The 14,038-nt window shown below is 47.5% G+C and overlaps 2 protein-coding genes across 4 annotated transcripts in view; one reads left to right on the forward strand and one right to left on the reverse strand.

The window, feature by feature from the left end:
• TBL3 (transducin beta like 3) overlaps positions 1–1,577 on the forward strand; it is a 16,278-nt gene extending 14,701 nt beyond the window's left edge. Inside the window, exons 20-22 of the mRNA XM_006270500.4 lie at positions 55–126; positions 738–896; positions 1,315–1,577. Coding sequence (XP_006270562.2) covers positions 55–126; positions 738–896; positions 1,315–1,427 — 344 coding nt within the window. The 3' untranslated portion in view covers positions 1,428–1,577. The remainder of the gene's footprint in view (positions 1–54; positions 127–737; positions 897–1,314) is intronic.
• Positions 1–13,368, reverse strand: part of NOXO1 (NADPH oxidase organizer 1) — a 26,097-nt gene extending 12,729 nt beyond the window's left edge. The window contains exons 1-8 of one of the 3 annotated variants that reach the window (XR_009456383.1): positions 13,216–13,367; positions 12,689–12,769; positions 12,499–12,574; positions 11,860–12,040; positions 10,646–10,839; positions 9,969–10,082; positions 8,658–8,775; positions 3,071–3,261 (exon numbers count right to left, since the gene is read on the reverse strand). Coding sequence is in view for 2 of the 3 variants with exons in the window: in XM_019494579.2 (XP_019350124.2) it covers positions 7,173–7,803; positions 8,658–8,775; positions 9,969–10,082; positions 10,646–10,839; positions 11,860–12,040; positions 12,499–12,574; positions 12,689–12,769; positions 13,216–13,281 (1,461 nt within the window). In the remaining variant the exon portion in view is untranslated. Of the gene's footprint in view, positions 1–1,641; positions 3,262–6,281; positions 7,804–8,657; positions 8,776–9,968; positions 10,083–10,645; positions 10,840–11,859; positions 12,041–12,498; positions 12,575–12,688; positions 12,770–13,215 lie in introns of those variants that run through there. The other 2 variants (XM_019494580.2, XM_019494579.2) reach the window with 2 other exon arrangements.
• Between the last annotated feature and the right edge of the window lie 670 nt (positions 13,369–14,038).

Raw genomic sequence — 14,038 nt, forward strand, 5'->3', positions numbered from 1 at the left:
AAAACACTTGTATTAACCTGATTCCTTGTCTTTTTGCTCTTCCCCTCCTTTTAGCCATCCTAAAGGAGACCGATGGGAGAGAGAACTTGGAAACGAACATCCTCAGACTGCGGAAGGATCAGAAAGGTTGGTTGTGGGTTCAAATGAGTAATAAGTCTTAGATTAGCGGGAACAGATTCTTCCTCTGTTTGCCATGGCTTTACCCCTGACCAGGCAGGGCTCATCCATTTGGAAAGAAGCTGGTCATGATGTAGACCTAAGCCTGCTATGAACTGATTTGAGGCTCACAACCATCTTCACACAGTGTTATTTTGCACTTTTATAGCATCTTCTGTTGGAAGTTCTCAAAGTCCTCCAACCCCTTTTGGGAGGCAGCTAAGTTTTATTTTCCCCATTTACAGAATGGGGACATTGAAGCATAGGAGAGATTAAATAAGTTGCCTGAGGTGGACTGATGACAAGGCCAGGAATACAGAACTCTGGTCACATGTGGCTATCGCCATCCCTGCTGAGAGGGCCCCTCTTTTATGTTGCTGGTCAGTTGTTTATGACCTACCGGGGTCGCAGTCAGTTTAGTGAGGGGCTTGTGTGCTGTTACAGTTTCCCTGCAAGTTTGCCACTCAATCTGGGGGAAGCTGGATAGGCCTGGCCTGGTCTCTGCCATGGTGTGACGCTGTCTTGTGCATAAATCGCAGTCAGACCTGAGTAACCCGTGTATTTCCTGCTTTCCCTCCTAGAGGCCGTGCTGAAGTTCTCAGTAACGTGGAACACAAACTCTCGCAACTGCCACGAGGCTCAGGCTGTCCTTGGCATCCTCCTAAAGCACGAATCCCCCGAGTGCCTCCTCCAGTACGACGGCATTAAATCTGCTGTGGAATCACTTCTGCCCTACACCGGTGAGTTACAAAGGAGGCTGCACCTTGATTCGGTCCTGCTGTTTGCGCAGCTGTATCACACGAGGGCTCCTGCAGCAACACCTCTAGCACTGCACTGCACTGCACTACACCTGATCTTGCCCACAGCCTGACTCCTGCGCTCTGAGCTGCATGTCAGACCGAGATGTTGTAGCTAACAGCTTGCTACAGCATGAGGTATAGCCAGGAGTTTCTTCACTGGCCTGTGGTGCCCTTTGAAGACATTTCTCAGTGTCAGTAAAGGTGGCAAATGCTCCGCGTTCTCTGCTCCCTCCATTCACCACGGTCAGGGCAGAGATGGGCATTCCCCTTTCCCCCCCAGTTTTCTTGGCACACTCAGGCCTCCATAGCAGTTTCGCAGAAACATTTCCTTTTTCTTTCTTTCTTTTTTTTTTTGCAGAGCGTCATTTCCAGAGACTGGGCCGGCTACTGCAAGCGGCCATGTTCATTGATTTCATGTGGCAAAACATGAGGCTGTCTGATACTTCCAAGTGGGACAAGGATGGCTTGTGACCATTCACATGCCACTTGCAGTCAACTGAGGACTATGACCAAGAGCCAAGGACTTGCAGTGACTGGTACTAACGGTGCCTGGCTCTCCCATCCAGCCCTGAAGCTATGGTATTTTTATAATAAATTTTTTAAGTGTGAGTTTTTATAAAATAGTGAGTCCACCAATTTTTTGTTGCCTCCCAAGGCCCTGGATAAGGAGGGGATGGTCTTCCTAGCCAAGAATCACCTTCCTCTCACTCTTCAAACCTTGAATCTTGAAGGGTTGGTGCATGAGCTTGAGAGAAATGGCAAATAGCACAAGTGTCCACATAGAGACACTCTTACAGTAAGTGGTCCTGCTGGTAGAACCCCCCGAGCCCACCTACCTTGGACCTTATGCACATGCTGGAAGATTACAGACTCTCCCTTTTTAGTGAGTAGTTGGTAAGCATTAATCAGGAGTATTGCCAGCAGATTGAAGGAAGTGATTGTTCCCCTCTATTCTGCACTGGGGAGGACAAATCTGAAGTCCTGTGCCCAGTTTTGGGCCCCCCACTACAGAAAGGATGTGGACAAGTTGGAGAGAGTCCAGCAGAGGGAACAAAAATGGTTGGGAGGCTGGGGACATGACTTGTGAGGACAGACTGAGGGAACTGGGCTGATTTAGTCTGCCAAAGAGAAGGCTGAAAAATAGCAGCCTTCACCTCCCTGCAGGGGGGCTGCAAAGAGGAGGGAGCTTGGCTGTTCTCAGTGGAGCAGACGACAGGACAAGGAGCAATGGGCTCCACTGGCAGCAAGGGAGGCTTAGGTTGGATATGAGGAAAAACTCTCAGGAGGAAGGTAGTGAAGCACTGGAACAGGTTACCCAGAGAGGTGGTGAAGTCTCCATCCTTGGACATTTTGAAGGCCCGGCCCAACAAAGCTTTGGCTGGAATGATGTATTTGGGGCTGGTCCTGATTTAAGCAGGGGGTTGGACTAGATGTGACCTCCTGAGCTCCCTTCCAACCCTCATTTTCTATGGTAAGTAACTGCACTGTGTTGGAACCCCTTGTAGATAATCCTAGACCATGCTACATCCTATACAAATATCCATCCAAAGGACAGTCCCTGGCCAAATAGTGTACAAGCTAAGGATAAGGCAAGAGACAGCATGTCGATGGGGGAGCATGTTGGTACAGTGAGACAACTGGTCAGTGTGAAAAACAGCAGTCATACACCAGTTGCCGGACTGGTGGCATGGCAGAAAGTGAGCTAAGGAGAGGAACTAAATTAAGGGGTGTCTGTATCATGTTGCTGAGGGCATAGTCTGGTTTCCTAGAGTTAGAGTTAGCAAATGCTGCTTGAATTCAGGCTTTTGTACAGGTTGTTTTGGTCACTGCAGGGCCTGGGCAGATTTCACAAGATATGGGCCATGAAAGTGCTGTGAGGATCATCAGAGCACAGCCTGGTCCAGAGTGTGAAGGCATCTCGCTGCACCCCATGACATCCTGTGATGTTTTTGCTCCCTTCACCCTGGGCCACTTCCAGAACCCAGGTTCTCAGAATGCATGTCTTTTTCTGACTACCTGACATTGGCTCGGACCTAGAGAAAGACATGATCCTGGCCAAGCTGCTTGACTACCTCAGTTCCCTGGTTCTGTAAAATGGTAGCACTTGTACTCACCTGCTTTGAGATCTTTGGAGAAAAGGGCTGTGTGCAGTACAAACACAGAACAAAAGCAGCAATGGAGCAGACACTGGGGGTCTGGCAAGGCAAAGTTTGCACTGAAACTCTTATTGACCTCTCTCCTCACTGGCTGCCTGGTCCAAAAAGAACTGGCGCTGTTGGCTTCTCCTCCTCAAGCAACAGCTCCCCTGTGGCAAAGAACAGAAAGGAACATGTACCGAGCGGAGAACTTCAAGATGTTCTCAGTCAAAACAGTTTCCATAAGAGCAGACCCCACGTGCAGATTTCTTGGCAGTACAAAATCAGACCATTTCCAAAGCACATTTCACTTGACACCTTAAGCTCCAGATGAGAGCAGACAGAAAACACGCCTGTTGTGACCTTAATTTAATGCAGCCAAGTGAAGCTAGTAGCCTAACAGGGTTCGTTGTCTGATTTTTATTTTATTTTTTTTATAGGCCACAATGCCACCATAAATTCAGATCACCCTCAATGCCTAAAAGAGCTTCTCTGCTTAAACTGCCACCTTCTCGTTCCTGTTGCTGATCAGAACAAAAGGGAAGAGTCTGTGACAGTAACTCTACAGTTATGCATCTTTGGTGCTTATGTGGGGTGTAAGCATGCTCAGCAAGACTGATCAGGTACTGGAGGTCACAGACAGGCTTTCAGTACATTGCTATTATTGAGGTCTTGAAACTTAACTAGGACGAAACAAGTGCCATGGATAAAAAGACTATGGGCAGGTGTTGCACTTTTCTTTCTTACCACTACTTTTTAATTTATTTGCTCACATACCTGTAGCTACACTGCTTCAGGTGTTACAACAGATAGGTTGCAATAGGGTTAAATAAGGAGAACAGGGTGAATCTGCTCTAACGATCATGCTCTGGTTACTGCTTTTTAGCCCAGTGACAGTTCTAGTCTAGCGGGTTTGCAGATAATAGGCCCAGGGCAGTTTGAAATGCAAATGGATTATGAGAAGAGGTTTCCAGATTAGGAGTCAATAGTACTACAAAGAGCTATTGAAGGAAAGCCTCCCCTTACTGCCGTATGTGTTTGTTGTAGCCTGAGGCTTCAACCCTGTGCTCAGTGAACCACTGCTTGTTGCTTGCTAATAGCTTTTGCATGTTTAAAAGCTGTGCAAGGTAATGTATATAAACTTGGCAACAATATGGTCCCTGTTTTGGGATAACTAGTTCAAGATCCTAAAGCTGAAAAAGCTGCATGGCAGCCTTGCTGTAGGAGACTACCTAGGGCAGTTCCCAGGAGCAAACGGACAGGATGCTATTCCAGGTGTGGCCATGAAGGCCCTGGAGCCCCTTCAGCCCTCACTTTATGGGCAATCACCCCTTCAGTTGCCCAGCATGCCTTCATGTCTTTATGTGAGGGAGGCTGCCCCAGAGCTTCCTAAATTGATCTCTCAAATAACCACCAGGTGCCTGTGGTCACTGCCTTATGGGCTAATTGCATGGCTCCATTCCGCCCCTACGCGATGCTCCATGCCTCACAGGTGGCATCCTCGTTGATGTTCCCTTCCACTTAGCCCCTCTCTGCTCCCACACTCTCGCTAGGCTCCTGGGCCCTCAGTCTGGGCTCCAGACCCCTCCCTGGGTCCCTAGGAACTTCCTCCTCCCTTTAGTTCCTCCCCAAACCTCCAGACTGCCTTAGGTGTTACCCTCCATGTTACCTTCTGGAGCTGCAGCCCTCCCTGCTGAGATGCTGATCTCTCAGTGGGCTCCAAGCTGTTACTGCTGGCTCCACTCAGGTCTGGGCCTGTATCCTACCCAAGCCCAGCCTTCCTCCAGAGTCAGATGACTCTGTAATCAACCCTGGCTGCATCTGCAGGCTGCCTCAGCACCAAGCCTCCTGCCACACAAACCACCACTGGAGACGGTCCCTTTAGCTCCCTTAAGAAACTGCAGTGACAGCTGGACTGTGCATGAGACCCACGTTGAAATGGGAAGTCGTTTCCTCTCTGTTCTGAGTCTTGGGGATTGCTCAGGCACTTATTGGGGTACCTAAAATCCACGCAAGGTATAATCTGCAAGAGTGACTTACAACTCCAGTCCCAGTACAAAAAAGATCCTTTTCTTCTAAGTACAGCTTGCTGCCCTCTGCCTGGGCAAAGGGATGGAGTGTAGTGGCTGGGATAGTCCAGAAAATATGCAAGCAGCAAGGTTTTATTGGTGATACCTTTAACTGGACCAACTGTACAGTTGAGAGAGATGTTAGAGAAGGTTTCAGGCACTAAATATCCTTCTGCCCTTTTGAGCAGAGAAGGCAGGAGTGCAGAGGCAGAACTGATAGCGATGTGGAAAGGATAGCTGGAACCACATGTGAGCAAATAAGATTGTGTGTATGTAAAAGGAAATGGCTTTCATTTCTCCCCATGTACAGACATGGGTGTTCATCCACATCCCCCTGTTTGGGAAGGAGGCTGCAGCTCCCTGAGTTGCTGTGAAGAATTAGCTCTTCACATAAGCAGGATCAGCAAACTAACATGACTAATCCCCGTAATAAACTCTTTAGTTCAGCCTTAATCTTCAAAGGGGCAGCTACAGAATGAACAATGCACTTGAAGGGTGTGTTTATGCTGATATATTTTGTGGTAAGTGATTCAACAGGGGCCAGTGAATGAAGAGCAGATAACAAGGGTTAGAGGTCTGAAAATAAAGCAAAAGTGTCTGCTCTTTTATCTGGAAAGGAGGCAAATCCTAAGGAAGCTGAAAACTAACTCAGAGTAGCCACAAGCTGATTACACTACTGTAGCCCTAATCAGGTGGGAAGTGAGTGGTTAGGAAAGCAGGGCTGTTAAAGATGTGGAGCTTCAGGACTACATTGCTCTCCTGGAGTCTGCATTCGCTAGCAAGAGGCTGCATCAGCCTGTCACACTTTCCTTGCATAGGCTACCTTAATTCTGGCATTTCCTAGCTTTTCAGTGCATGACTTTGCAACCATGGTGGCCTTCTACATGTTGCTTTTCATATCCAGTTCCATGTGGATCATACATCCCCTCCAGTGCCTCATTCCTTCACGTTATGTCTGTACAATACAAAGGCTGGATCCTCCAATGGTAGTTATTGCCTAGCTGCATTGACACAACCGAGGATATGCCCCCATCACTCTAGAAACATAACAGCCTTGGGTTCCTGCAAGATTTTAACCCCCGAGCTAATAACCCTTTGAAATAAAAAAACTGGTCACTGGCTCAGATTTTCTGTTAAATATATTTTCTTTTGCTTGTGCTTAATCCAGACATAAATATGTATATGTGGCATATATAATTTAGAACAATATCAACTCCTTGTAAGCTGGACAAAACATAATTCATAGTGATCACAAGCATGTTTAAGCATCAACATTTTTTTTAAAAAGCTGTATGAAAGACTAATTCCAATGACGGGTGAGTAGCTATCTGCAAAAAAAAGTCCTTGCTTGAGTCAGAGATGGATTTTTCTCAAGCATATTTTAGGACATGCATTTGTAGGCAGGAACTGCAGTGCAGAGAGCAAAGCAAGCCACTATTAGAGACTCTTCAGTGACAGTTAATACTCAGCTCATTCATGTGAGAATTCCTACCAGAAAGCAGAAACCTGATCCCAAGAGTTGGCTACCCGGCTGGGGGAAGCAGAAATGACATCAGGCAATTGCATGTCCCTGCCTGCAGACACTGTTTCTAATCATGGAAGGGTTGGGCATGAAGGATCCAATCCAAGTGCACCAACACAGTGTGAATCTCAGTGTCAAGCCTCTGCAGGTCAGCACGACGGACCCAAACCACGTTCCAGCAGCCCCTTCCTTCTCAGTGAAAGGCAAGATTAGTGCATCAATGCAGGCCAGCCAGCTGAGCAGCCATGAAAGAGTTATCTTCCAGACAGGAATTAAATGCCAACTCCTTCATCTCTCAGCAGGTGACAGGCCTGAGCACCGACCCTCCTCTCTCACCAATTTCAGCTGCAGTGCAGAATTGATAGCTGAGCAACGGTGATTTGGGAAATTTCAGACCCTCGACCTACTTCCCATAGGCACAGAACGACAAGGAGATTTTATCTGAGGCTTGCGTGTTCCCATGTCCCGGTCTTCATGGCCCCCTTCCCTCTCAGGGGCGGATGTGAGGTGTGGCTAGCAGACTGGGTCTGTGGGCAGACCGCTCTATGGCTCTCCGTGTCACAGTGCTGCATTTCTGGAGGATCTCACGGGTGGTGGGCCGCATGGGCACATTGGGCATGCTGGCAGCAGGGTCTGGGCAGCAAGGGGGATGCGCGGAGCTGCCTGAAGATGCCTCCTCCAAGTCCAAACTGTTCTTGTCCCTGCAGCTGAGGTGAGGATTGCTGCTGCCTTGCCTGACACCAGATGAAGAGCTTGGGGAGCCAGGCTTCTGGCTGACCTCCTGTTCGCTCCCACTCCCAGAGCTGACAGAAGAGCTGTCTGGCTCCAGAAGCATGCTGGAACTGGCTGCAGTGTCCAGCCCAGGCAAGGATTTCGATCTATTTCTACTCAAGGAACCCCTGCCTTTGTCAGCCCTCTCGCTCCCCAAGTAGCTCTGGGGCAGGCCCCCCCACTGTGGGTTGGCCTGCGGGAGAGCACTCCCTGAGGAGGGGCTGGAGGGCAGGTGCAGGTTGGGCGTGGAGGCGTTGAGGCCAGCGTTCACAATCGTTTGGAACTTGCTGTGAGGGTTCTTATAGGGCTGGAGGAGCATGCATGGGATGTAGCCAGTGTTCCCGTTGTACCTGAGGGAGAGGGGTGCGGAAACAACAATGAGGGGTAAAGGAAGCTTCTTGTCAGCTCAGAACTCACCCGGGAGGGGATCAGTGCCCCTGGAAGCACCCCCATCTGTAGGAAATGCTGCCAGTGGCTGCTAAGTGCCAGCTTCAAATGCCAGATGTGGTACTTCTGGACAGAACTTGATGTTGCTATGTAATGCCGAGGGAAGGTGTGAAGGGACCTGGGTCCTGGTGACATCGAGGCCAAGAAAGACCCAAAGTGATGCTAACTGGAATGATGGGTGGCATGGAACAGTCTCCCCATATCAAACGTGGGAGAGGGACCCCACAAGCTGCTGAACGGTCAGACCTGTCAGATTTGAGCAGGCAAGTGCAGAGAGGCCCTTACAGTCCATGGATCCATGCCCACATACATTTTCTAGCCAAGCCCCCACCATGTATAAAACGGAGAGGATCTAGGGCTGCAACCCCCAGCCTACAGGTAGAGTTTCCTCATTCAGGTGCTGTGGGGAAATGAGAAATTTCACTCTGGAAATTCACCCAGTCGGTGGTGCTTTTTCTCCAAGTCAGTACTGCACAAAGGGTGTTGCATGGGCAGTCTCTCAGACCAGGGTCCAGATCCTGGAATCTGATGAGGAATTTGAGCCCATAACTGTACATAGGACATGGGGGAAGGGGAAGGTCCTTCTGCAATTGAGAGTGTTATCTACTCAGTCTGGGGCACTGCAACAGGGTGACAGCTCCCCACTGTCCACTGCCTGGGACCCAGAGTAGATGAGCAGTACCTGCTGTCAACTGGCTCTCTCACACCACACTGACTGAGAAGGTTTGGGGTGGTGGGAAGAAGAGGACCTCCTTACCAGATGAGCCACCAGCCATTGTCTGATTTCTCCAGCACCTCCACAATGACCCCAGCATTCACTGAGAGCTCGTCTGCTTCCTGAGACTTGTATGCCCGCACAGTGTAATACCTGGACCCTGTGGGAAGGAGGGAGGAATCATTTCCACTTTGCAGACAAAGAAGATAAGGAGATGGGGTAGAGTATGGGAACAAGAGAGGCTAGAACAATGGTCTAGGCTAGTGGTGCTCAATATCCAGCCCATGGGCCAATTCCAAACTACTGGGCTATGTCATCCAGCACACTGGGCTCCCCACAGGCCCGGAAATATGGTGGCAGGAGAGTGATCAATACTGCCACCACTTCCCCACCAACCAATTTCTGTACCCCTGGGGAGCCCTGCAGGCTGAGTGAAAAGGTCCCATGCACCAAATTTCTCTGGCATGTGGGGCCAAGCCAGTGTATGGGGTCACTGGATCGCAACCCCAGACTAACCCACTGGTCTAGGCTGCCCAGCAATGGGAGGACTTAACTCACCTGGCAAGGCTTAGGGTACATCCTACAACTATCATACAGAGGTTGAAAGAGTCCACAATGACTGAAGACCTCATAGGCTTTAAAGGAGAAAAGTATAGGCTTGGTTTATGCTACAGTTTTGCAAGCACAGCTTTGTTGGCTAGGGATGTAAAGAGCTCAGTCCCCACCCCACCTACGCTGGCGTAGCTATGTCCGCAAACCTTCTCCGCTGGCAAAAAAAGGGCTCCTGCTGACTTTGCTTCTGCAGTTCAAGAAGGGAAGAGAGCAAAGTCAGCAGAAAACTCCCTTCTGCTGCTGTTTACTGCATCTCCCGAGCCCCCTAACAGAGACAGGCCTGTAGTTCCAAGGTCTGCTCCGGTCTTTGAGGGCCACTTCCAACTGCCTGGCAGGGAAAAATAACTGATGGGCTGACAGGACCAGCAGGGATCCTGCCTATCTACAAAGTGCCATTAACAGCATGAAAGAAACTAATGAGGAAAAAATAGTCCTCCTGGGGCCATTCTAGTTAGTAGCAAACACTTTCAGACATAGAAGTATTATCTCCAAATTGACTGTTGTATCTGTTTAAGTGACCTGTTCACAGCAGCAGAACTGGGAACAGAACTCAGTTCTCCATAGCCCAAGCTGTGAACAATAACCACCAACCCGCACTCCCTCTCTGAGAGGTGTTTGCCCTTTGTTCTGCAACTCGCCGGACTCATTTTAGCAGAGAAGGATAACACTAACAGAACGCGCCCCTGAGCTGACAACAAGGATTGAAAGACCTGGGCCACAGCAAGGAAGAAGTGGGCTTACCCTCTTCATCTGACTCCCTGAAACTTGGAGCCTTCTCTCCAAATGTTCTCTCCTCCAGGTATGGAGCTGGAAACCAGGCTATTTGCTTGTCCTCGTTCTCTACCAGCCACCACCCTGCAAGCAGGAGCATACAAATACATGCTTTTATTGAGACCCTGGAACACTGCTCAAAGGGTGATTTTCAGAGATATGTTATTTAAGCTTCACAACTCTCAAAAGAGGTGTGAAAGTGCCAGAAGGGAGATGGCAGCAACCTCTGAGTAAATGCTGCCTGACACTTTCCATTATGCTTTATATAGAAATTACATGCCATATAAGTGATTAAGTGAATTGCCCAATGTTACACAATGAATCTGTAGCACAGTTGAGCACAGAACCCTAGAGCTCCTACTCCTGGTCCCTTCTCATGTTAGACCATCATCTCTCCCAAGCTTGGACTAGAACCCAGGAGTGCTGACCCTCAAACTCCTCACTCAACTGAAAAACCCTACTTTCCTTCCTCTTTTCCTCCTAATAAAATACTTGTAATCCTTCATGATATAAGTTATATTCTGGAGTACATAAACAAATATATTCATCATGCTACAAACACATATTTGCAAAGGAGTGAAAAGGCTAAAACTTTAATTTAGAGTTCCCCTCTGAAGCAGATAATGAACAGTCTAAATGAAACATACCTGTCATGTCCTTGATTAAGACTTCAACGATCTCCCCCTTAGCAACTTTGAAAGGTCTGTTCTTTGTGTCTTTCGTTTCATAGGTTTCGATGCACCTGTAGGTCTGGGAAGCCACTGGGTATGTAATAGAGGGGCTTGGTTGTGTAAGCTGTTTTTTCTTCTCATCCCCAAATTCTGATGGCATGATTATAATGCTGAAAAGAAAAGTGCAATACTTGTTTGTTACAAAGCCACGGAGGAGGCTGGCTTTAAGATTTATTTCAGGCTTGTCCTTTTGGGGAAAAGCGCCCCTGTGAAGAAGACCAAGTCCATAGGATCCCAAAGCCCTCAGAAAGTATTTTCCAAATTGTAGTGCCCATTTCAAGTTAGATCTTATGGCCATGAAACAGACTAGATATGGGGCACAGATTATTGTAAAACAGAGGTCAAATCATCCAGGAAGGCAATTACATACTCAGAAATAAACCTCAGAAGTTCCTGGCTCTGATATCTGTTCTCTTTCCACTAGCCTGCATTCTTAGCTAAACATTTGCATTGCTGCTTCACATAGTTTATAATATCCTTTCTGAATTTCAAGTCAGAGGTGACACACAGGTTACTGGGTAGTATATAATCTTTTCTCCATATGCAAATGTGCAGTTATCGTGCTCTATGTATTCTGTAATAAGCCACACATCAAATCCCAGCAGGTCTCGGAGCTGCTGAACTTGCTTTGGTCTCAAGTAAAAACTGTTTCATTTTGCATATATCCATCATGATTTTGCTTCTAGCAAGCTGAAACCTATTGCTCCTAAATAAGGGGATTCCTTAGATTTTCAAAGCAGCTGCTTATGCAAAAACTCTCAGGCTGGGGTGAAAAGAGCATATATTCCTATGTAAAATCCTGGTTGATTTGTAATTCCTCCTCTGCTGCTCAAACATACCAATGAAAGTGGTAAAAGTAGGAAAACCTGAAGTTTTATGTCCTGAAAATGCAAGCGAGAGATTTGGAAAAAGGGAGCTAGGATGCAGCTTGCAGAAAGCTGACTTTCATTTTCACAACTTGAACATTTCTAATTAATTCAAGAAATTAAAGTGATTCCCAGGAAAAAAAACAACTCTGCCCTCTACCCATTTTTAACTGAAATTCTTTTTCTTCTCCTTGTTTTTAAAACACACACATTACAGAGTAGGGGAAATATAGCTACTATAATACAAATGGTGATATTTGGTACCTGTTTTCTGGAAATGAGGGATCTAGGTCTCGGGTTTGTGCCTTGAAAAACTGGGTCACATCTTCACTCTGGGAGATTTTTGTATCCAGCTTCATCAGCTCCTGGGAGTAAAGCTCCAGAAGTTTCAGTCTTTCCAGAGACCTCCTCAGCTTCCCGCTCTTTCTCTGCATCCGAGGGGCATCTTTGAAACAACAGGAGCAAAATCACCATCAGCAAAAGGGATCCTAACATGTTGCTGTCTTGTACGCAGTACCTTCTGCCAAGGAATGGCAGCACTGCCTCCTAATTTCCATTCCCGTAGCATAAAGGATCAAGGTCAGTGGCTATAAACATAACAGTAATTCTTCTTACCATTTGAAATGGGCTTGCACTTTGGGATTTGTACTATTCTGTGCTAAACGTTAGCTTGGCCTTTGCACACATCAAAATGTTGCAGGAGACCTCAGATCCATATGGACTGGAAGCTTCATTAACTAATACATTTAAAAAGATGTTTTATTTACTAACTGACTTGACTGAACTCTTATTTTCCCTCATCTATAACCTGCTCTGACTGCTGTGATCATGTCTGCACTTTTGTTCTGTTTTTTGCACTCCCTCAAGTCTGTCCATCAACTGAAATTATTTAAACCCTCTCACCTTTAAACTTGGGAATGGTTCGGTCTGATTTCTTTAGTAAACCGGCTTCTATGGGGAACTTTTTTTTCAGTTCTTTCTGAGAAAAGAAAAGAGTGAGAAAATAAGTGATGATGCTCCTGAATCCTGGTAAAAGCAGGAAAAAAACAAAGATAAAAACACAAAAATTATCTCCAGGGGGTTGTTAACTTACGTGGAATTTCTTAAACTCTTCAAAAGTCCGGTAGATAAGAACGTTGTTTCGATCTGGCCAGAGCACAGACATCATGTAGTTCTGGAAAAGGAACAAAAGGGAATACAGCGTGCGTTAATCATGACTGTAAAAATCAAAGGCTTCCAAACTGGGGTGCACAGAAACTTGGTAGGGTTCTACACAGAGCTGGCCAGTCAATGGTTTCCAGCCTCCACATGACTGAAAACAGCAAAACATGAATGAAATACTTTGCTAGTCTATGTAAGCAACTGCCGTAGGCATTGGGTGGGATTTAGGGGTAGGAGTGGAATAGCAAGAGAATCCAAGAAACAGCTGTTTTGCTAAGATATGGTTCACCAGAAAAAAACAAACACACAAAAAATATAATTAAGAGCAGCATCCTACATAATGACTGAACCCAACATTGCCCAGGGGAATGAACCTGGTCCTGTCATAGTAATTGAAAAGGTCCCTAAGCTTCCTAGCTTGTAAATATATTTAGTAGAAGGAGACTCAGATCAAAGTACCTTCTGCTTTCTGCATTTCATCAAGCCAACAGCTTTCACATCAACAGGGTACCAGGTTGTGTTCATCTTTCCCTGAGGCTGATGCTGCCCTCTCTCTACACTGGTTGAGGCTCAGCACAGTCTGGTGTCAGCAGCTGCCTCCTGCAAGCTAAATAGACAGGAGCAGGAGGGAGTGCAGAGGCTTACCCAGCCAGTTAGGTTCAAGCTATAGAGAGGATTTTGTTTCCTTGCTCCACCCACGAATTCACCTAGGGGCCCAGAAATTCCAGAATCAGGCAAATGTCTACATGCCTCTCAGCTGAGCACACGACAGGCTGCTTCCCTGCTTTTGAGAGGCCAATGCAACTAACTGCGGGTGCCAGAGGGCACAGTCAAACATGCGGATACAGAAGGGCTTGCTTTGTGTTTCCCGCCTCCTGCTGAGAGCCCCCTTAGGGCTGGATCGATTTTATGTCCTGAGGCAACATGCAAAAGAAAGAAGTCATTAGGTTAGAGTAGTGGTGCCCAACCTACCAGAACCCGCAGGCCACACGAGTGGCATAGGGTCAGTCAGTGGGCCAGATCCCACAGTCCACAGCCAGGATCCAGTGTGCTACCCCAACCCCATGCACTGCATCCAGCCATGGAGTGAGCCCACGTGCCTGCGTGATCCTGCGGGGCTCTCCACAGGTCCAGAAATTTGGCAGCAGGGGAGTGGCAATTAATAATACCACTGCTCCCCACCGCCAAATTTCCAGACCCAGGGGATGCTCTATAGGCTGGGCGACATGGCATTGTGGGTTGAGTGCCGCTAGGCTACAGCGAGATTCACAGTGGATCTTAC

This window comes from Alligator mississippiensis, chromosome 13 (assembly GCF_030867095.1).
Source record: "Alligator mississippiensis isolate rAllMis1 chromosome 13, rAllMis1, whole genome shotgun sequence".
NCBI lineage: Eukaryota > Metazoa > Chordata > Crocodylia > Alligatoridae > Alligator > Alligator mississippiensis.